The sequence below is a fragment of the Cupressus sempervirens genome, chromosome 6 (genome assembly GCF_028749045.1).
Source record: "Cupressus sempervirens isolate cs-2001-9-10 chromosome 6, ASM2874904v1, whole genome shotgun sequence".
In the NCBI taxonomy this organism is placed as follows: Eukaryota; Viridiplantae; Streptophyta; class Pinopsida; order Cupressales; family Cupressaceae; genus Cupressus; species Cupressus sempervirens.
In genome coordinates, this window is record NC_143123.1 from 544,139,743 (window position 1) to 544,159,580 (window position 19,838).

The 19,838-nt window shown below is 34.3% G+C and overlaps 1 protein-coding gene across 2 annotated transcripts in view; it reads right to left on the bottom strand.

Annotated features, from left to right (window-relative positions):
• The window catches only part of LOC149553396 (chlorophyll(ide) b reductase NOL, chloroplastic-like), a 238,735-nt gene that overhangs the window by 182,409 nt on the left and 36,488 nt on the right, over window positions 1-19,838 (bottom strand). For both annotated transcript variants that reach the window (XM_089788860.1, XM_089788859.1), the window contains exon 2: window positions 4,349-4,417. In XM_089788860.1, coding sequence (XP_089644986.1) covers window positions 4,349-4,417 — 69 coding nt within the window. The remainder of the gene's footprint in view (window positions 1-4,348; window positions 4,418-19,838) is intronic.

The following is a 19,838-nucleotide window of genomic DNA, read 5'->3' on the forward strand; positions in this document are numbered from 1 at the left end:
AGAGTTATACACATATCTACTTAATTAAAAGACATATATCTGTTATTAGAATATTAATATTAATTTTTAGTATTATCATTACATTCATTAATTTTTATTTTTATATTATGGTGAGCTAATATAAATATAAATGTGATCTGTATATATTTTTTATTTTATTCCATAACCATTTTGTAGTAGTGCTAAAGTGGATCAAGTATTGTTTGAAAGACATTATCCTTTGACTTTACCAAACAAGTATTTTCCAATTATTGTATCTTGAGGAAGTAAATTTATTTTTTATTTTTTATTGTTTTCATGTACTATAAGAGCTATTTGCCTTGATATTTTCCTCTCAGTATGTTCTTGTAGGAAAAAGAGGGGGATTGATATCAAATTTAGAAGGAGTTTGACATCTAATCAAGACAACTTTGGATGAGGTGCTTTGAATATTGATATTCAGAGGGGGTTTGAAACTTCTAAAGGTAAAGGAGCTCATAAGATTGATGAATTAGGAGTTTTGATTTTTTGCAAATTTTGATGTCATATGTGTGACTGTATGATTTAATAGGCCTACCCCCTGTGTATATCATGAGGAAGTGACGACTTCCAAATGATAATACTTGTATCTATAGAGGTTATTGAAAGGTGTCGATCTCTCAATAACTTAACCTTCTATTGTGATAGACATTTTTATAATGTCTGAAACAGAGCATAATAGATTGTAAACTTGCATGGTGGATTAAGTTCTTTAAATAGACCATGACCTTCTATTGTGTGGACATCTTATGATATCAAGGTAGATCACAATAGAAGATTTCTTGCATGGTGGACTAAGTTCCTTAAACAGACCATAGTTGTTCATATGGTAAGCATTATGAGAATGTGTATGGACATACCTTATGAACAATTTTTTATATATGTTGTGCATATTGATGTTTTGGAGGCCAATGATATCAAAGTGTTGAATATCTTCTAATCAAATATATTCTTATATTACATTGAGGTGATATATGGTCTTGTGTTTATCCTCCCTAGCTAAGAGGGAGTGTTGATTTTATAGCTTCGATCAGATTGATTTGATCTAGCCTCAATTCCCTATAGTTATTGTTTAATCATTATTGCATTTGATTAATCGTCACTTTTATATATATATGTTAAATGTCTAACAACATCTAACTTAACAATAACCATTATTAATCAATGTAGAGACAAGTCTCTTCAAGAGACATGTCTCTTCTACTCCAATTTATATACCTTGGATCTGCATTTGGAAAACACATACCAAGATAAATGGCAGTGCTAATACACTTGCAGCAATCCTAGTTCTTCAATAGTTAGGGTTCAACCTCCTTTTGAAGCCTCAAAGGCCTTCAAAATTGAGCTTGAAGATTTTGTACAAAAAATCCTCAATAACTTCACCAATACATATGGTATGGAAATGAAACTCAACTAGCAAGCTAACATAACTAAGATGAACCTCCACCAGTAAAATCAGAACATTTTGAGTTCGTATGACTAACTTACTAAAAATAGTAAGTTTCTAAAAAAAGCTACTCTGCATTGAAACAACCCTTATTGAAAAAGACTACAAATAGAAATATCTTTTGGGTGATGCAATATTGCCCTTACACCCAAGATGTTTCTGCATTAATTATTTAATATTATTTTATTTACTCCTTTATACAATTTATTAAATTCTATTCTAGGAAACAGGGCATTACATTATGTGAGCATATACACTTGAAGAAGTGCAATATGTTAGCAGTGAAAAGGTTGAATGATCTTGTGTTTGTTTATTAGAACCTTTGCCTTTGTCACAAACAAATCTTGGGCACTAACACATCTCCTATCATATTAGAGGAGGTTGATACACAAGTAGAGTTGAACACTAAGATTGATGATCTTGTCTTCAATTATGAAGACTTGGAAAGGGTTGATCATGTGGATTGAGACGCAAAGGCAATAGGGATGGCCCAAGAGGAGGCTAGAGCGCGAGGAGACTCAGCAGAGGACCCTAAGGCTGAGAGAACGGATTCTAACTATGAGGATGATGAGGATTATGAGGATGGGGGTGAGGATGATGAGAAAACCACTAAGGTTGGGCCTCAAACACAAGGAGGAAAGATGATTGTAGAATCTTCCATGACCTATCTTAGGTGTACTAGAAGGAAGACACAGGCCAGTATGAACCTTAGCCTTCTTGTCTCTAGCTTTTATTTTGATATATATTCTGAACTTTTGATTCCATGGATTTCATATTCCATGAATATTGTATACAACTGACAATGACACTTTATATTTCTAATGTGTTATTAACTTATTCCCTTAAGAAATTCGAATTTATACTTATATCATCTAGTAAACTTGTGTATGTGTGCAAAGTAGCTTCCATTTATCTCAATTATTGTGTATTTGATGTTCATTGTTAATTGACTACATGATTCATAAAAAAAGCTTTAAATCCTTAAAAATATTTGAACTTTTTGGGTTTTTGATTTGTCGAGTCCTTGTTGTGTCTGAACGTCAAGTCTGAGCCCAAGCCCAAACACAAATTGTCGAGTCTGAGGCAAGTTTGAGTCTTGTAACTAAGGATGAAACATCAATATTCAATCCTTTCTTGAATTAAGACACCAATTATGCTATGATTACATGAAAGATCATTAAAGTGACTCTAAGGTTCCTTCTAAACGGGAGATACTCACTCAGTGATAATAATGATGATGATGATGTGGTGTGCTAGTACCACAAGGGGGCTTGTGCTAGTTCACTGGGACTTTTGTCAACTGGACTATGAATTACATGGCTTCAAAATGTGCAATCAATATATATTCCAACTTTCAACTTTACAGAATGCAATTAAACCTACAAATCTAAGCCACTTCTTTTTATACTTAAGGATGCAAGGAATGAATACCCTTGGACTCTACTATATGCAATCTTGCCATCAACTCCACTCACCTACTACAATCTTCTAAGGTGTGTTTAAAAGATGTTCAAATTGCTACCATCTCATTAATCCCATCTATGGACACAAATCAATGAGCAAGTACCAATTGAAGTTAAATTCATAACAATGTCATTCGACCGTGCAAGGCAAAACTTACAATCACTAAGCAGCTAGTGGTTTGGGTTTTGCAATCCACATAGAACCCGAGCTTCCAAGAAGGATTGTGTGGAACCCAAGGAGAATCCACGAGAACCCATAGAGACCCACAACTTTGGGTGCTCAAAAATGAATCCCACATGCCATAAAATATATTTTTTAAACCAAAAAGTCAACAAAAAGCCTAATTTGGGCTAGGGGCCTAGCTCAATTGGTGAAAGCTTCATGTGGTAAAGCATGAGGCCACGAGGTCTAGTCTCCCCCCAACCCACATAGTACCAAAGGACGGGTCATGCCAGCATCAATGGTCACATTAAAATGTTTACCTAGCACACTACAGCTTATAAGAGGTGTTAAGCCCAATTCATCCAATCTAGAAAAAACCTAATTTCAACCTCTAAAGCATGCCTTCGCTCATTCTAAGTTATTTCATACTCCTCTCAAGTATTTTTCCCCACTTGCATTTTAAGTTATATATCATTTGTTTGTGTGTATTTGAATATATATGTGCATACATATGCCAAATCAGAACCCAAGCAAAAAACTATTGCCAGACCCGCATACCCAAACCCCAACCTCCATGAGAACCATGATCAGTAATTTAGCCAAGAAAGTCATTTTCAGATATCTTAATAATGCTGCCCAAAATGGCCAGTTAGGTGGTAGAAGATGTTTCTAAGTCATTTGATAATGGAAAGACAACATATGATTGCTCTCAATTGCCATTACGTGCATGTATAGCCATTCAGCAATTCTTGCAGTATTCTGTTCTATTATATTGTCTGTTATACTTTCCTATCTAGCTTGTAAAAAACACAGAAGGGCATGTGTACATAAATCATGTATTCCCCTGTTCAATAGTACTTTCACATGCCAGGAACATGTGCTTGCTAGGCTGGGATAAAAAGAAAAAAAAAATTAACATTACCAGTGCCATTACCTCTACCATAATACTAGCCGTCACGAATGAAGTTCACTGCTTACAAAATTAAGCTATTTTTTCCCACAAATTCCCAATGCTACAGAATAAGGTTTAGTTTTAAAAGGGTATAAGAATATTCAATGCAATGTATTTCCTGCTTACCATGTATCATAAATACCTTAAATGAAAATCTTTGCAATTCTTCATAAAATTGAATGTTTTTATAAGGAAACTCTACACAATTAGGAAAATAAAATTCATGCATTACTGATAGATCAAATTTTGAAGCAGAATGTTCACAAGTACTTATTTAGAAAACTTAAGGGAGGAAAATGGCATGCCTGATCTTGAACATATTATCACATTGTCACCTGCTCTTAGGAATTCTTTTGCAAGTGCATATCCTATACCTGGAAATGATAAAATATAGGAAATTTTGAAAGTGGAAAGCAATGAGTTTCACTCATGCCACAAAAAAAAGAATATGATTAAGATTAACGATAACAGCAGAAATTAGATTACCAAGGCCACTTGTATTTCATCATGATATGTAGGTAGAAATGTTCTCACATATAATTTTAATAGGCAAATCTAATTGTAAGAGTTACCTGAGTTTGGCCCATCATATTACAAAAGAAAGCACATTTTTTATTAATGTAACGAGCTTAACTGAACACAGTCTAAACTAACAAAGAGAGGGAACAACTGTGCAATACATTTAACACCCCTACCATGTAATTTAAAAGTAACCAACTGAAATATCTTATGCCTGCCTTGATGATAAGTTCGCAACTTAGGAAACCTGCACAAGGGTTGGCACATATACATGTGCAATATAAAGAAAATAAGTTGCAATATAATTAAAGTATTTATCTTAATTTCAAGATTGACACATTGACCATCCCATTGCAATTAACTGTTAACCAAGTCTTGGGTTAAATGGCTATAGTAGAGTTACCAGAGTTGCCAGACTTAGGTTTGCAACAGACTCAGCAAGCTGTTTTTTGGCTTGGACTAACATACCGTGTTATGTCCCCAATACAAGATACCTATACAAGCATCAGAAGCTGTCTTACTCATAAGACAGCTTCTACAAATATAAAACCTAAAAAGTGAATGACTACCATGTACAGAGGTATTCTAAAGGAGTGTGAAGCAGCAGAGGACTTAACTCTATTCACATCATAGCATCCAAATATGTACAATTTTGTGAAGACTCTATTACCGTGTTATGTCCCCAATTTTCTACAAATATAAAACCTAATAAGTGAATGACTACCATGTAAAGAGGTATTCTAAAGGAGTGTGAAGCAGCAGAGGACTTCACTCTATTCACATCATAGCATCCAAATATATACAATTTTGTGAAGACTCTAGAAGAGACAAAGTTGTAAAAATGTATAAAAGATCTTACGAGTCATACATGTTACTCTATACCAAATATGGCATATGGCTCAATGACTGATGTAGTTCACTGGTAATCAGTTGACAGATACATGAATACTTCCCCGTCAATAACCAAAGGAGGAATGCCGCAGGAGATAGAATTGGGTATCCAATATCAATAGGTAGTAGTGATGAATGCAACACGATATACAATGACTAAGATATACAATAACACATACAATAATCAGTGATGTCAATTAAGATAGCTATGCATCGGTAAAGACGTAGTAAAACCCATTATCAATGTATAAGGAGGAATGTCAATTCTGAATGTTCTCATTGACTGTACAGTATGGTGGTTCATTAAGGGTATTCTTTTAAGAAAGCTACATGTGGCATTATTGAAAACATCTTGAATGGTAATCATCAAAGATTCTAAATACACAGATGGTCCATCCCATTAGTCACCATGGAGTACAGAACCATGAAGGTGGGAATTGTTAAATACATGGCAGCTACTAGAAGTCGCAGATCACCAAAGCACGGAAGTTACGTGGAAGTTATCGTATGACTACATTACCAATAGGCGGAAGAACATCACTAGGAAGAAGCGATTAAAGAACAGCAACTTTTCTGGTTACTCAAGGAGAAGACATCGGTTTCCAGTGATGACAAATATATCAATTGAAGAATGAATTATTTAAAGTCAATATCCATATTTCATTAATGTCTAAACTAATCAACCATAGACCATGGAAGCAGCAATAATATGTGTTTGCATACAAAGTTCAAGACCAATAATCAAACATCAATAATGTTAATCAAGACTTATCAATATCATAAGGTCTAATCCGATACACAACAGCAATATCTTCCAACAGCAGCAACGTGCTTAAATGAAGTATCAATTATCATCAGCAATAGCTCAACGGATACCGTAATTATCACTATTAGAGCATTTAATTAAGTCAGCAGCTAAGCTCAAGTCTTAAAGCAGAACGAAACCTTTAGATTAAATAAAATCATTAAGCAATATTGGCATAATCAACTAATCCTGAACTGGTGTGATTACTAGAAGCGGGAAGATATGACTTGACAAAGAGGCATGACTGTGTAAAAGAAGTTCGAACCACTTCTCCAAGGCATCATCAGCTGAGAGAAGTATAAAAGAAAAAAAAACAGAATAACTTGGGCTATCGACTTTTTGATATGCTTATTCTTGTTTGAACTTTGTGTATGTTGGGTGGATATTTTGCAACCGACAGCTTAGAGTAAAAATCCAGTCGCAAAATAGGATGACCAACCACAGCATGTGAGACAGAGTCTCTCCTACCTTAAAAGGAAGGCTCCCCCTTCCCATTGTTCCTTGGATCAACTCAAGGTAAGCAAGAAGTCGAGAGATTTTATAAAATGGGTGTTACCAATATCCTTTCTTCTTATCTTTCAAGAAAGAATCCACTTAGTCATGGAGCAAGTAATGGGCAAGATGAATCTCTAACTACACTTCTATCAAGAGCTAGAAACAATAATACCGATAAACCTTCACTAACTCAAAGGCTAGCTGAAAATGTACCGGTTTGGCTCTAAATCCATTCGTACTTCTATATGGAAAAGCTTTACAATTAGGGCACAAAGACTCATAAAAGTAAAAATAACTTAACTATTTTGCGAGTTAAGAAAGAAGTATAAGCTACAAACAAAGCTTCTAGCTATATATTTCCACAATTGCTCCTGGTCAAAGCTCTGGCTCCTATTGCTTCTTAACTCTTTTCTATTCAATTCATGAGATACAATTATCAAGAACACAAGATAAAATGAATCAAAGATAACTTAAATGAATTATAGATGAAGCTTATAACTCATGCAAGTAAAACTCACTTAATCAAAGTTAAGTCTCAAATGCTCCTTTGTATTCACTTTCTCTCAAAATAGTGCTTACACAAACGAAGTTCTGCTAGTACAATTTCTCCAGAGCTCTCTTGCATAAAGATAATGATAATTTTACAATGAGGGGGCACTCCTTTATATAGGCACAGGAGTTGAGAAAAAGGCGGAGGAAAAAGTGGAAGCAACTCAACCAACTTTGACCTAGTCTAACTACAGAAAAAAATAAAGGGTTACATGTAACTCGCATTACATTTTTTTACATACATGTAACTCGCATTACATGTAATTACACTTTTTCATGTAATGCATCCTTTACAACTACTAACATGAAATAAAAACAAAAACAACAATCTTAAAGATTGTTTCTCAATGCCTTGAATTTGACAATGATGTCACACACTGTGGGAAGATCAGCAATTCATGCTCTTCGATATGGCTTCTACTCTCACTGCATTTGCATAGGCTAATTGCACAACTTTGGAATTTGTTGCTATAGTATCTAACAAGTGTTTTGTCAAGAATTTATAGAAGACAAACTTGTTCATCGTGTGCAAACCGAAGTCTTCAGAGTCTACATCATCATTGATCCTGATTGTATATTTTGAGTTTACTCTTTCTACTACAATAAGATTACCAGAGTCATCAATAACATGGCATCCCATCTATTCCAAATCACAAGTAACACTTGTTTCAACTGATTGACAATCTCCAAAGGCCACTTGCAACTTTGTGATCAGTTTCCTCAATGTTTCCTCTTTGTAACCAATGAGTCCTTAAAATCTGAAAAAAATTTCACATGACAAAAGAATGTCACATGAGACCAAGGCATCCAAATCAAACTTCACCATTTCATCCCAATCATCAAGGATTTCCTTCAAGTTACCTACTTCTTGAGATAAAGAGATTAAGTTTTGCTCTATTTCATTCATCTCTTTAACATGCCTAAGAACTGCAAATGTCTCCGTGATGGCTCGAACTCCTTCAAAAATGATTTCCTATATCCAAGACTTGGCAGCTTCAACCAGCTTTCTCTCTTTAGATGTTTGAGACATAACAACAACACTTTGAGAACATTGTTTTTGAATGACCTCATTTAGACAAGAGGCTTCCTAATTCAGTTGATTTTTCTTTTCCCACAACTCATGATTGCTCTTCGATACATTAGCCAATGCATCTTGAGCATCTTGCAAACAACTCGAACATGATTGCTTTCCAATTTCAATTTTAGTAAACTTGTAGTCAGAACGAGTAAGTTCCTCAATAGGTTTATCTACCAAGGGCTCAGCAACTTCAACAAATTTGGTTTTATCTGAATCAACCAAAATTCTGGAAACAATCTTGTCTTTCAAAGATTTGGATTTGGTCTTCTTAATAGGAAGATTGTCTAAAGGAACAACGACTTTTCTCCTCTTCGTTTTTATTTGCTCAACTATGCATGTAGGCTGAAACCTTCATCCGTAGAAGCAGATACAATGAAGACCATTGGCATTGATCTTGATTGTATTTTCATTGTAACAGAGCAGGATTCAGTTTGCACAGCTAAAGGCATAGGAACATGCTGAGAAGATTCCATCATGAAAAGCTCAAACCCTATCAAAGATATATCAAGTTGGAAAACTTGACCACTAGTAAAATTTTCATATTGTTCATTTGCAGGGATGCAAGGAGCAACAGAGGAAATAGGAAGAGTCATAGTATTAACCTCTAAGACTGGAATGGAAGGAGTGAAAACAATGGAGAATGAATCCACATTGTCATCTACTTAATGCAGAAAAGGCTCTTCATGTATAAAAGATGTACAAGCTTGTCCAGGCTTTGGAGGTGATAAGATCATGATTTCCCCTTCTTCATCTGAATCTCCTTTATTAGATTTTCTTTCCAATTCTTCCACTAATTCTTGAATTGGGTCAGGAATTTGAGATGAATTAGCTCATTTTCCTCCCTTCAATTTGAATTTAAGGGAACCTTAGTATCAGAAGATGAAGCACCATCTTTGCCTGTGATTTCTTGCTAGGAGAACCAAAACTTACACAATCCAAGCCCATCTTAAAATTTACTCTTTTAAGGCCTTTACTTTTCAACCATTTATTGGTGTTTACCAAGATGGATTGAAACTTGTCTATGATAGATGTGCCTTCCTTTTGTTGCAACTGAATAAGAAAAAGGCACTTCTTATCAAAGCCGGCTTGATGAAACTCCGGATCAAGGATGTCAAGTTCTATCCTCATATGATCCAAATTTCCTCGACACGACAAACATGAGTGTAGGCTCTTTTCATTTGAGAGTTCATCTCTCAGTAATCAAAATCAAATCTTACCTTAAACTTCTTCAAGGTGATCAACTGCAACTCAGCTTCCATGTTCTTTTCTTTAGGCACAAAAATGATCGAATAATTGTCAATAGCCAAAGGTTTAGCAAAGGTAACGCCGAAACCAAGCCTATGCATAGCATGCTATTCACTTTGCACGTCCATGAGTTGTCTAGCTAGCTCCATCAAGATGATTCGATCTATAGTATACCTAAGTAAGGTATACGGCTCATCTTTGAAATATCCAACTCTCAAGTATGTGAAAGTGGGAAACTAAATAAAAATACAGTCGTATTGATTCACCTTCTCCCATGCTGCATCAAATACTCTTTTAACAAATAAATGTTTATCAAACAAATACCAAAAATGCCCAATGAAGGCATCTTGGACTCTTCTGTAATGAAATTTACTATTTGCCAAAGTGATTTGGTCATGGTAATCCCAAACAGGAACTTGAAAATGATCTCCTTTGATAGAATGTAATGACCCTTACTATAAAGGCCACTGAAACCCTCAAACTGGACTTAGGAATTTTGTCAAACAGTTGGCATGTAACCGAATAAGGCTGCAATATTACTAATTGTTGTACAACGAAACCTCAATATATGATGCCAATAATGTATGAACAACAATTCCAGATTATAACACTACCAATCTAAGAGATAGATGACAATATGAAACTCAAATATGAAGTCCAATGCAATTCTGATTTTATGACAGCAAATAGAACTGATTACAATGAGAGACTGTCACAACTATGCACTTCTAATACATCAAGCTCTTGACAATGCAATGTTATGACATGAACAATAACCCAGTTCAGATTTGGAATGCAAATGACGAAACTTTTACAACAGTTATTAATGACTGGAAATAACTATTTATGCAATGACAGTGCTGACTGTTCTAATCCATAACATGCAATATTTTGGCAATCAAAACTTCAGTTTGTGCACCTGGAATAGCTCCAATTTTGCCAAATATGAATGCTGGATTAATGCCACACGAAGACCTCACAATCTGCCCCAAACCAACTCACAAAATTGCTGCTGCTGCCCAACTGACAGGGCCGTACAGGTACGGCCTGGTACGGCTGCTAGATAAAAATATTGCAGCGTTTTTTGTCACTCCAAAAGCAATAAATCTGGGTGCCTAGGGTTGTTGAATAACCCCCTAAAATATGAAATTCATCCGTCAAGCCAATTAGGAGTTATGAGCAAAAACGTGGGTCCAAACCCTGGACTGGCAGTCTGAAAATAATGCACAACTGTGTCTACAAACCCTGTTAATCAATCCACAAATGTTAGGGCACAACTGAAACCCTTATTCCAACCAAAGTAAACCCTTATAACTGAATCTCAATGAAGTCCAAATGAGATGGCTGAATTACCAACTCCTCAAATGCAACAATTCAGGTGATATTTCACACCCTCAAAGTCGCCAATCCAAAGGAGTGATTCGTTCCCAAAGATCAAATAATTTGCAGACCCAAGAGACTACAAATTTGCTCCACAATGGAAGAAGTAGAAGAAATCTCAAATCCAAGCATGTCCAAAATGAGAGGCCCAACCCTCTATTTATTCACTTTTCTAAGAAGTTGCTAAAACTTCTAGAAACATCCTTTATAAAATCTCATTATAATGCACTTTTTCTAGAACTTCTAGAAACATTTTTTATAAAATCTCATTATAATGCACTTTTTATAATAAAGTAATTTTATAAAATAAAAAGTGCAACTCAACTTAAAATTATAACATGTAGGCCCCAATAACACATAATAATAAAATATAACCTCTTAACACTTCTTCAAGAGCAAGATATGACCATCTGATCCGCAGAATTGACTCTCTCTCCACACCATTTGCCTATGAGAGTCTGGAATAGGCAAAATCCATGATCAATGTCATGTCGAACTAAAGAGGGGACATTACATAGAAAGACCAGAGAAAGATCTCATGGCAGCAGCAATGTAAACAAGGTATGAATACATGTAGAAGGGTACCGAAGTTCCCATGTTGCCCATTTGTTGGCAAAGAGCAGCACTAATGAGCTCTCCCCAAAAGATGTGTTCTTTATTCTCCATAATTTGAAACATGAACTTATACATCCATGGCTCAAAATCAGTAGAATCTTTAAGGCCACAAATTTTGCTAAAAAGAATGATGAGATCCTTATATTCTTTCTTAAAGTTAGATCAATGAACAATCTTTGGCCATCTAAGGAAGTTGCTTCTCTTATTGTCTAACCAGTAAAGGTTGACATACTTCTGACAATCACCCTTTTGCCCATTCCAGCATGCCAAAGATGATTCTTTGGTCAAATATGCACATTCTGCTTTATGTGGAACCTTGAAGACTTGTTCAATTACCTCAAGATCAAAACTAATGATAACCTTGCCATCGGCATCTTTGATAGTCTTCGTCTTTGGAGTAAACTACCGTGCACATCTGAGAATGAGGTCAGATTCTATGGCCGCCATAAGAAATGTAGACACCAGGTGAATGTTTCTTCTCTTGATACGCTTCATTTCTTCACGAGCTGGAGCTTCAACTCTCTGTAAAAAATCAGCCACGTCCACATGACCAATCTTTGTGTCCATTACGTTATCCAAAATAGATATGACTAATGAAGGAGCTAGATGAGCTAATTCTTTATCATATTGATATTTCATTTTGCCTTTGGATTTTGACGGAGAGGACATTTCTTGTACTTGTACTGCAACACAAAAATCCCAAAACATAGATACATCATCAGATGGAATCACCATACAAGTTGATTTGTGATGAACAAAGATTTGAAAACAAATTGTAGACTTGGTAGATTCAACAAAAAGATCTCGAAGAAATCATATGCATATGCAATGGATGAAAATGAAATGAACAGAATGCGGAATGAAGTGTTATGGAAGTGAAAATATGGAAGATAAAATGAAACAGAATGAAATGAGAATGTGTGATGGTGGAATGCATGAGAATGTGTGCAAATGAAAACTATTGATTTCAAAAGTGACTTAGAATTTTCAAGGCATTATTGCATGAAAAATGAATACATGTAAGAGCAACATGTAAGGTGAAATGGAAGGTGAGATCAGATGCAAATGCAGGTGGAAGATGCACTTCACATGGAAGTGCGAATGAAGGATGAGATGGAAAGCATAGAAAGATGCAAAAACATATATTTGCTCACGAAGGCGCAAATGCATATGAAGGGATGGAAATGGAAGATGAAAGAGGGATAATGAGTTTTATAGTCACTTTTGGTGGAAAGGGGAAGTCAAAGTATATGGGAGATGAAAATGACATCTTTTTGACTTTTCAAAATGTGACCTTTAATCAAAATCGGACCTTTTGGATGCAATTACACGTAAAGCATTTTGTGTAATCATGTCGTGCAAATGGATGTGAAAAGTGAGAATGGGAGATGGAAAATGAGATTACATGCATGTACGGATGGCAAATGAGATGGAAAACATGTAATTGCATTTGTTGAGTGAGAGATGAGGTGTTGTGACATGGAAACGGAAAGTGGAATGTGATGATGCTTTCGCATGAAATGAAGCAAGAACAAGTTCTTGAGAAAGAACTTGCAATTTCTCCAAGTGGAGAAAACCGGCAAGCAAGCACAAAGCACAAAACACAAAAGAAAAAACATGCCTTTGGAAAGTGATTCAAACATGCCAAGATGCAATGCACTTCAACACACAAATTCAAAATTGTGACTTGGGGAAGAACCAAAAACGTGGAAAAGAACAAAAATTTCATTTTTAAAGGAAAAATGCACTTTCCATGGCAAAAATTTCAACAAGTGGCAATCATCAAGCAATTACATGCATAAAATCAGCAAGATAAGCATGAATTAAAAGCAAGAAAAAAAGAGTCCACTTAAATGTGCCAAAAATGAAGGAAAAAGATGTTCCAATGTTTGAAAAATTCTTCAAAAATGTTTGAATCTTTCAAACTTCCACAAATTTGAATGGGAGAAGGCAGCAATGAAGGAGAAGTTGGTACAAGATGCCAATACGTGCCCTATAAACACTCCAAGATCCAACGTTTGGAAGAACAAAATGCTTGGGACATTTTTAGCAAAAAACGTGTTTCTCCATGATGCAAGATCAAAACATTTTGGCATTTAAACACCAAAATATGCATCAATATGTAATGCAATCCCAAAAAGAAGCCAAATCGATTTGCTTTGGAGCCAAAACATGTAGTAAAAATGGATTTATTTGCTTATTTCTGCAAAAACATGCCCTAGATGGGAACTTCCAAAAACTTTTTTTTGCTTGTTGAATCCATTTAAAATGCAAGATAAATCATTGCCAATCAAAAACACCTCCAATCGAAGAAATCTTATGTGAATCCATTGAGAAAATCTCTACTTATGATCAAAATCAAGTTCTTGGAGTGCAAAAACATGTTCTTCAAAATCGGACTTTTGAGTGTCATTGCATATATTAAAACATGTTTTTGGTCAAAATCGGACCTTTTTGGATCACTTGCATGTTTTAAAATATACATCTCATCAAAATCGCACTTTTTGGGTGCCATTGCATGTTTTAAAATATGCATATAAGCAAAATCGGACCTTTTGGGGGAGGATGCATGTTTTAAAATGCATTTCACTTTTTTTGATGTAAAAGCATAAAAACTTCACTTTTGATACAGTAGCATCAAAAAGGTCCACTTATCATAGACTTCTGATGTAATGACATCAAAAAGATCCACCAAAATGAACTTTAAATGCAGTGACATGTAAAATGTCCACTTTTGATAGATTTTACATGTAACTGCATATAAAATGTCCACTTTTGAAGACTTTAAGTCATTTAATTCACTTAAAATTATAAAAATGTTACAAAATGGGCCATAAACAATATTTATCTATCATATTTAAAAATATAACATATAAACATCGTTTAAAAAATAACATTTAAATAAACATTTGATTTAAAAACCAAAAATTAAATTGGAACTATATAGTTATATAGCTACTTTAAGTGAAAAATTAAAAATAACTCAATTTAAAATTATAATATAAAGTGCACTATAGTCATTTTAAGTTAAAAATTTAAAGTTAAAGTAACTTAAAACATAACAAAAAGTAAATATAAGTTATATTTATCAAAAAGTGAAAGTGAGATTGAAAATATAACATCATATTTTTAATTCGTGCTATTCCACCAAAAAGGTCCACTTTTGAGGCACTAAAATGGGCATATCTCTTGATTGACAACTCCAATTGACCTCTAGGTTAGACCGAATCGAAGGGGAAACTAGAAGGCATGACATGAGCAAAACCAAAGGACAAAAAACCAACAAACAAAAACTCAAAAGCAAAGAACAGATGATGAAGGCTTCAAAAATCAAGCAAAGGCTCGACAGAAAACAAAACGAAAAAGACTTGACAAAGGCCTTCAATAAAAAGATTTGATATACAAATTGGAATGGATCGATTGATCAACATTAAGCAATTGAATATCAAATTCAAGCTTAAAGAAACGCAAAACTAACTTGAAAAAGTTTCGTGCTGTTACCAACATTTTGTGGTGACAAAATGCAGGACAACAGTGTATATTTCAAAGATATAGATTTTAATGATTGATTGTTTATGTTCAGACATTCCTATAGAGTTATATGCATCTTTATATTAATGATCTAATATGCATTTTATAATCGTCTGGTTTACTAATGATAGGTATATTGCTGATATAATGAATTGACAAAGAAAGTATGTACAAGATTCTATGTATATTTCCCGATTGCTGTAATCAACAATGATAAGAATGATAAGGAAAGTGAAGTAGACACACTTGGGAGAATGGCGATCAGACCACCTAAGCATGCCATCTCATGGTTGTGACTAAGAAGTCCGCATGGTTGTGGTAAAGGAGTCCCCATGGAACCAAAAGGGGACAAAGTGGACTACCTTTGGGCTTAGTAAGGACAGGCTTTGGGGCACCCTATTGTGAATGCTCCTCACAATTACTATCATGGTAAAGGTCTTTTCAAACATTAGAAGCAACTTAGGTGTGATGAGATGGAGAATGGTGATAGGACCCCACACTTAGTATGCCACCTCAAATGTATTGAAAAGGCCGCATGAGTCTAAAAGGGAAAATAAATCTGCTCTTGGGTTTAGGCTAGGAGGTTTAGAGGACACCTCATCAGGTCACCCTACCTTATCGCTTATATGGTTGGGTCATTCTCAAGTTTAACTCTAAAAATCTATCAAATGAACTTATATCCCTCATATATACAATTTTTAATTTAAGGAAATCTAACTATCACATTATGATTATAAATAGACCCCAATTATGTTATCACATTATGATTATAAATGAACCCTAATTATGTTGTAGGATTTCAAGTTACAGCATTAAATAAGTGGACAATTCCTATATATAGTAAACCCTAAATCTAATATGTGCAACTGTGATTTTAGAATGAGTTCAGAGGCTAATGAGGAAAGGGAAATTGCATACCACAAAAGAAAAACTTGGAGAGCCAGTGAATTTAGAAAAGTGTGATATATATATATATATACTCTCACACATATATACACATATATGTACATACATATATAACTATATAATATAAAAATACAAATATATGAATACATGAATACATATATACATATGTAAATATATATACACATGTGCATACATACATATATATACATACATACATAAATATGTTTTATAGAAGAATGTAAAAAAAAACTAAGTGCAGACTCATCTAGAATCACCCAAAATCATTGAGTCTTGTGAAGTAAGCAAGTAGCCTCATTTGACGTGCTTGGCAAGTCTTGTACTCGCCAAGCACTCAACAAGTCTTATAACACTAAGAAGTTCATAATTACATGCATGTTTAGCGAGTGAGCCAAACATCCTTGCCATTCTTTAGAGGATAGACTTAATCTCATAGTTCCAAAGAGTTTCTTGATGATGAAGCAAGGGGTTAGGAGAATAGCTTTTGGGGGACTGGGGGCCTAGGTTCAGGATCGGTGCTGCAAGGCAGCAAGGGAGGCGCAAATACATTTATTACTTGAAAAAATAATTATGAAAGTGTGTGAAAGGAATCAACTAAAAGAATTGAGATCAAACTTTGGCATAATAAGTAAAAAAAACTAATATACATTAAAAACAAGACAATGATTACATTACACATTAATAATTGTGGGTACAGGAATGCAAGCAAATCAGAGATAAGCATACAAATGGCAGATGAAAAGTTGGCATAGCTAAATTTTTAAACCAATAAAAATTAAAAGCATGCCGATGATAGCATTGAACATTACTAATGGTGGGTAGAAGCTTGGGAACAAAACAGAAATAAGTATAAGAATTGTGTTGGCCCCATTTTCAACTAGCCAAAATTCAACTTTTGTGTCAACTACTTGAAATGGTAACCTTCTAGTTGGAGAGATCTCCAATCATCTGCAGATGCTAGGTCTCTTTTCATCTTGAGATAGAATCTCATTCTTGTAGTCAAAACCCTATCACTAACGATGTCTGTGTATAAATATAAGATTTGGAAGCATTTAGTAGCATACGAAATGTTTAATGATAATCCTTCAAAGAAATGTAGTCTTGATTACATTTTTCAAGTTACATAGCGGTTCATTGTACAACTACACAACTTTTCTCGAATTTGATAATAAAGAGTAATTGAAACATTGTGCTGTATTTTCAAAACCAATTTAGACAAGCTGGTTTAGATTGCAAAAAGGCCGATATTTGATAACTCATAAAGTTGGTCTCCTTTTCAAAGTAGCTGATATTCTCAAACGACTACTTGATCAGCAACTTCAACTACAATGATAAGTTGGTCAACTTAACAAAAAAGCCAATGCATTTAACTTTAGTGGGTTTGGTTCACAAATAGGCCATTGCAATATTTCTATGGTGATATTACAAAGTTGTCTAAGTTGCTCAGAACACAGATAAACAATTGTCAAGAGACAGTTCAAAGAAGTCGATATAAGAGCTGGTTATTGCAACTAACTGTTTACAACTGAACGCTGTATAACCTTTTCTACAGAGTTTAAGAACATTCAAGCAAGCGCAACTTGGAGGTGTAAAGCAACATTCCAAAAACTCTACCAGCATCCTCTATGGTCACGCCAACAATGGGAGATTTTGAACAGGTTATTGATATTCATCAAAGTGCTCTAGACAAGGTAATTTTGACAGGTATTATAGTTGAAAATGCTCTTGTGGATCTGCGCACAATTGTAGATCATAAACAATGCACTTATGAACTGTTTGACGGAAATGCCTGAAAGGAGGTTATCTTTATGAATGTGATGATCGCAAGATTTTCCAAAATGGATTTGTTAAAAAAATAAAAGATTAAAGACTTTCCAAGAATACACTCGGCAGGAATAAAGTGCATTGAATAACCTTTGGTCACATTTGTCTTTTCAACCTACACAAAATGAAAGCTCTTAAACATGTTATGGACATCATCAAAGAAAACTAAATAGCAAGCTCTGCAAGTTATAATCTGAAATACTCTTATAAATATGCTTGCAAGATGTGAAATGTAGACAAGGCCTGTGAAACATTCAATAGCACTTCATAGACAGGCACAACCCCTTTGACATAATTCTTCAAAGAGATGTCAGTTTCTGGATTGTGATGGTTGAAGTATACACAGAAAATTGAATTTGACGGAATAACCTTGAGGCATAAACAACACATGCCAACTGTTTATCAGAAAGGCTGCAAGAATTATTTGACAAGATGGGAACATGTAAAGGCACAAAAGCTGTTTGACATAATGTAGACATCTTATATGTGATATCCCTAATTTGAGATGGGATTTAATAATAAATAACTATTATATATAAAATTTATAATATTAAAAGGATAAATAATATATATGAAAATAAAAAATATAATAATATTAAGATTAAAATATAAATTATAAAACATCTTATATATCATATCAATATAGACATATAAATACATACTTACATACATACATACACACACACACACACACACACACATATATATAATAATTATATTAAATAGAAATAATAGAAATATATATCAACTATTAATACTAATATGTTATTAATAAATGATAATAAAGACTAACAATGACATTAATAACAATATTGGTACGTAACAACAATCCTGATTATTTCTGTGTTCCAAATGCAGATTTAAATATCTGTGGAAGAGAGATGTCTCGATGGTAATAGATTAATCATCAATTAGACAATATTAATATATAACATATCTATGTGTGTGTGTGTGTGTGTGTGTGTGTGTGTCTATTGTATATATATAACATATATAAATGGATATATGAAGGTTTTTCTAATTGATGATTAACCAATAACCATAGAAGAATAATCTCTAGATCAATTCAAACCAACTAAGGCTACATCATTAACACTCCCTCTTAGCTAGGGAGGATTGTTACAGAACACATTATGCTCTCATGTATATATAGAGATATCATCTCAATATGATATTCTTGGAATGGCATATTTAAGGATATCAACATATATCCATCAAATTAGATGTTATCTTTCGCTATCATCTTAAGTATGATTCAACAAGAAATATTAATTATGTTATATTTATCATACTTATATTATTTTGGTATGTGCATTGGCATCATGTTCACAATGCCTACCAAAAGAATATGTAGTATCCTAGAAAGGATATGTGTTATCTGATCTCTAGCACACTTTGGGATAGCAACTGAATATAGTCTATCAAATACCAATCATAATCACAGCAACTTAAAGTAATATCCTAGAAAGGATATGTGTTATCTGATTTTCGGGACACTCTGGGACAGCAACTGAATGTAGTCTATCAAATTACATCATAATCTCAACGACTTAAAGTAAAAACCTAGAAGGATATGTGCTATCTAATCTTCGGCACACTCCGGGACAACAACTGGATGTAGTATATCAAATAATAGTCATGATCTCAAGGATGGCAACTTGATGCAGCCCATCATGACAAGTATCATGATCTTCGACACATTTTAGGATAGCAAGTTAATGTAGTCTATCATGATACGTTCGTTATCATGATCTCTAGCACATTCTGGGACAACAACTCAATGTAGTCTCCATCACGATAATAGGTCAAGCCATTGTTAAGATCGTCACCTTACAATAGTGACCTCACACCACAAACATCGATGAAAGATCATCACCTCTCATGATGTTTTCCAACAGAGTCATGTACTAACCCACATAATACCCACCATGAACCAAGT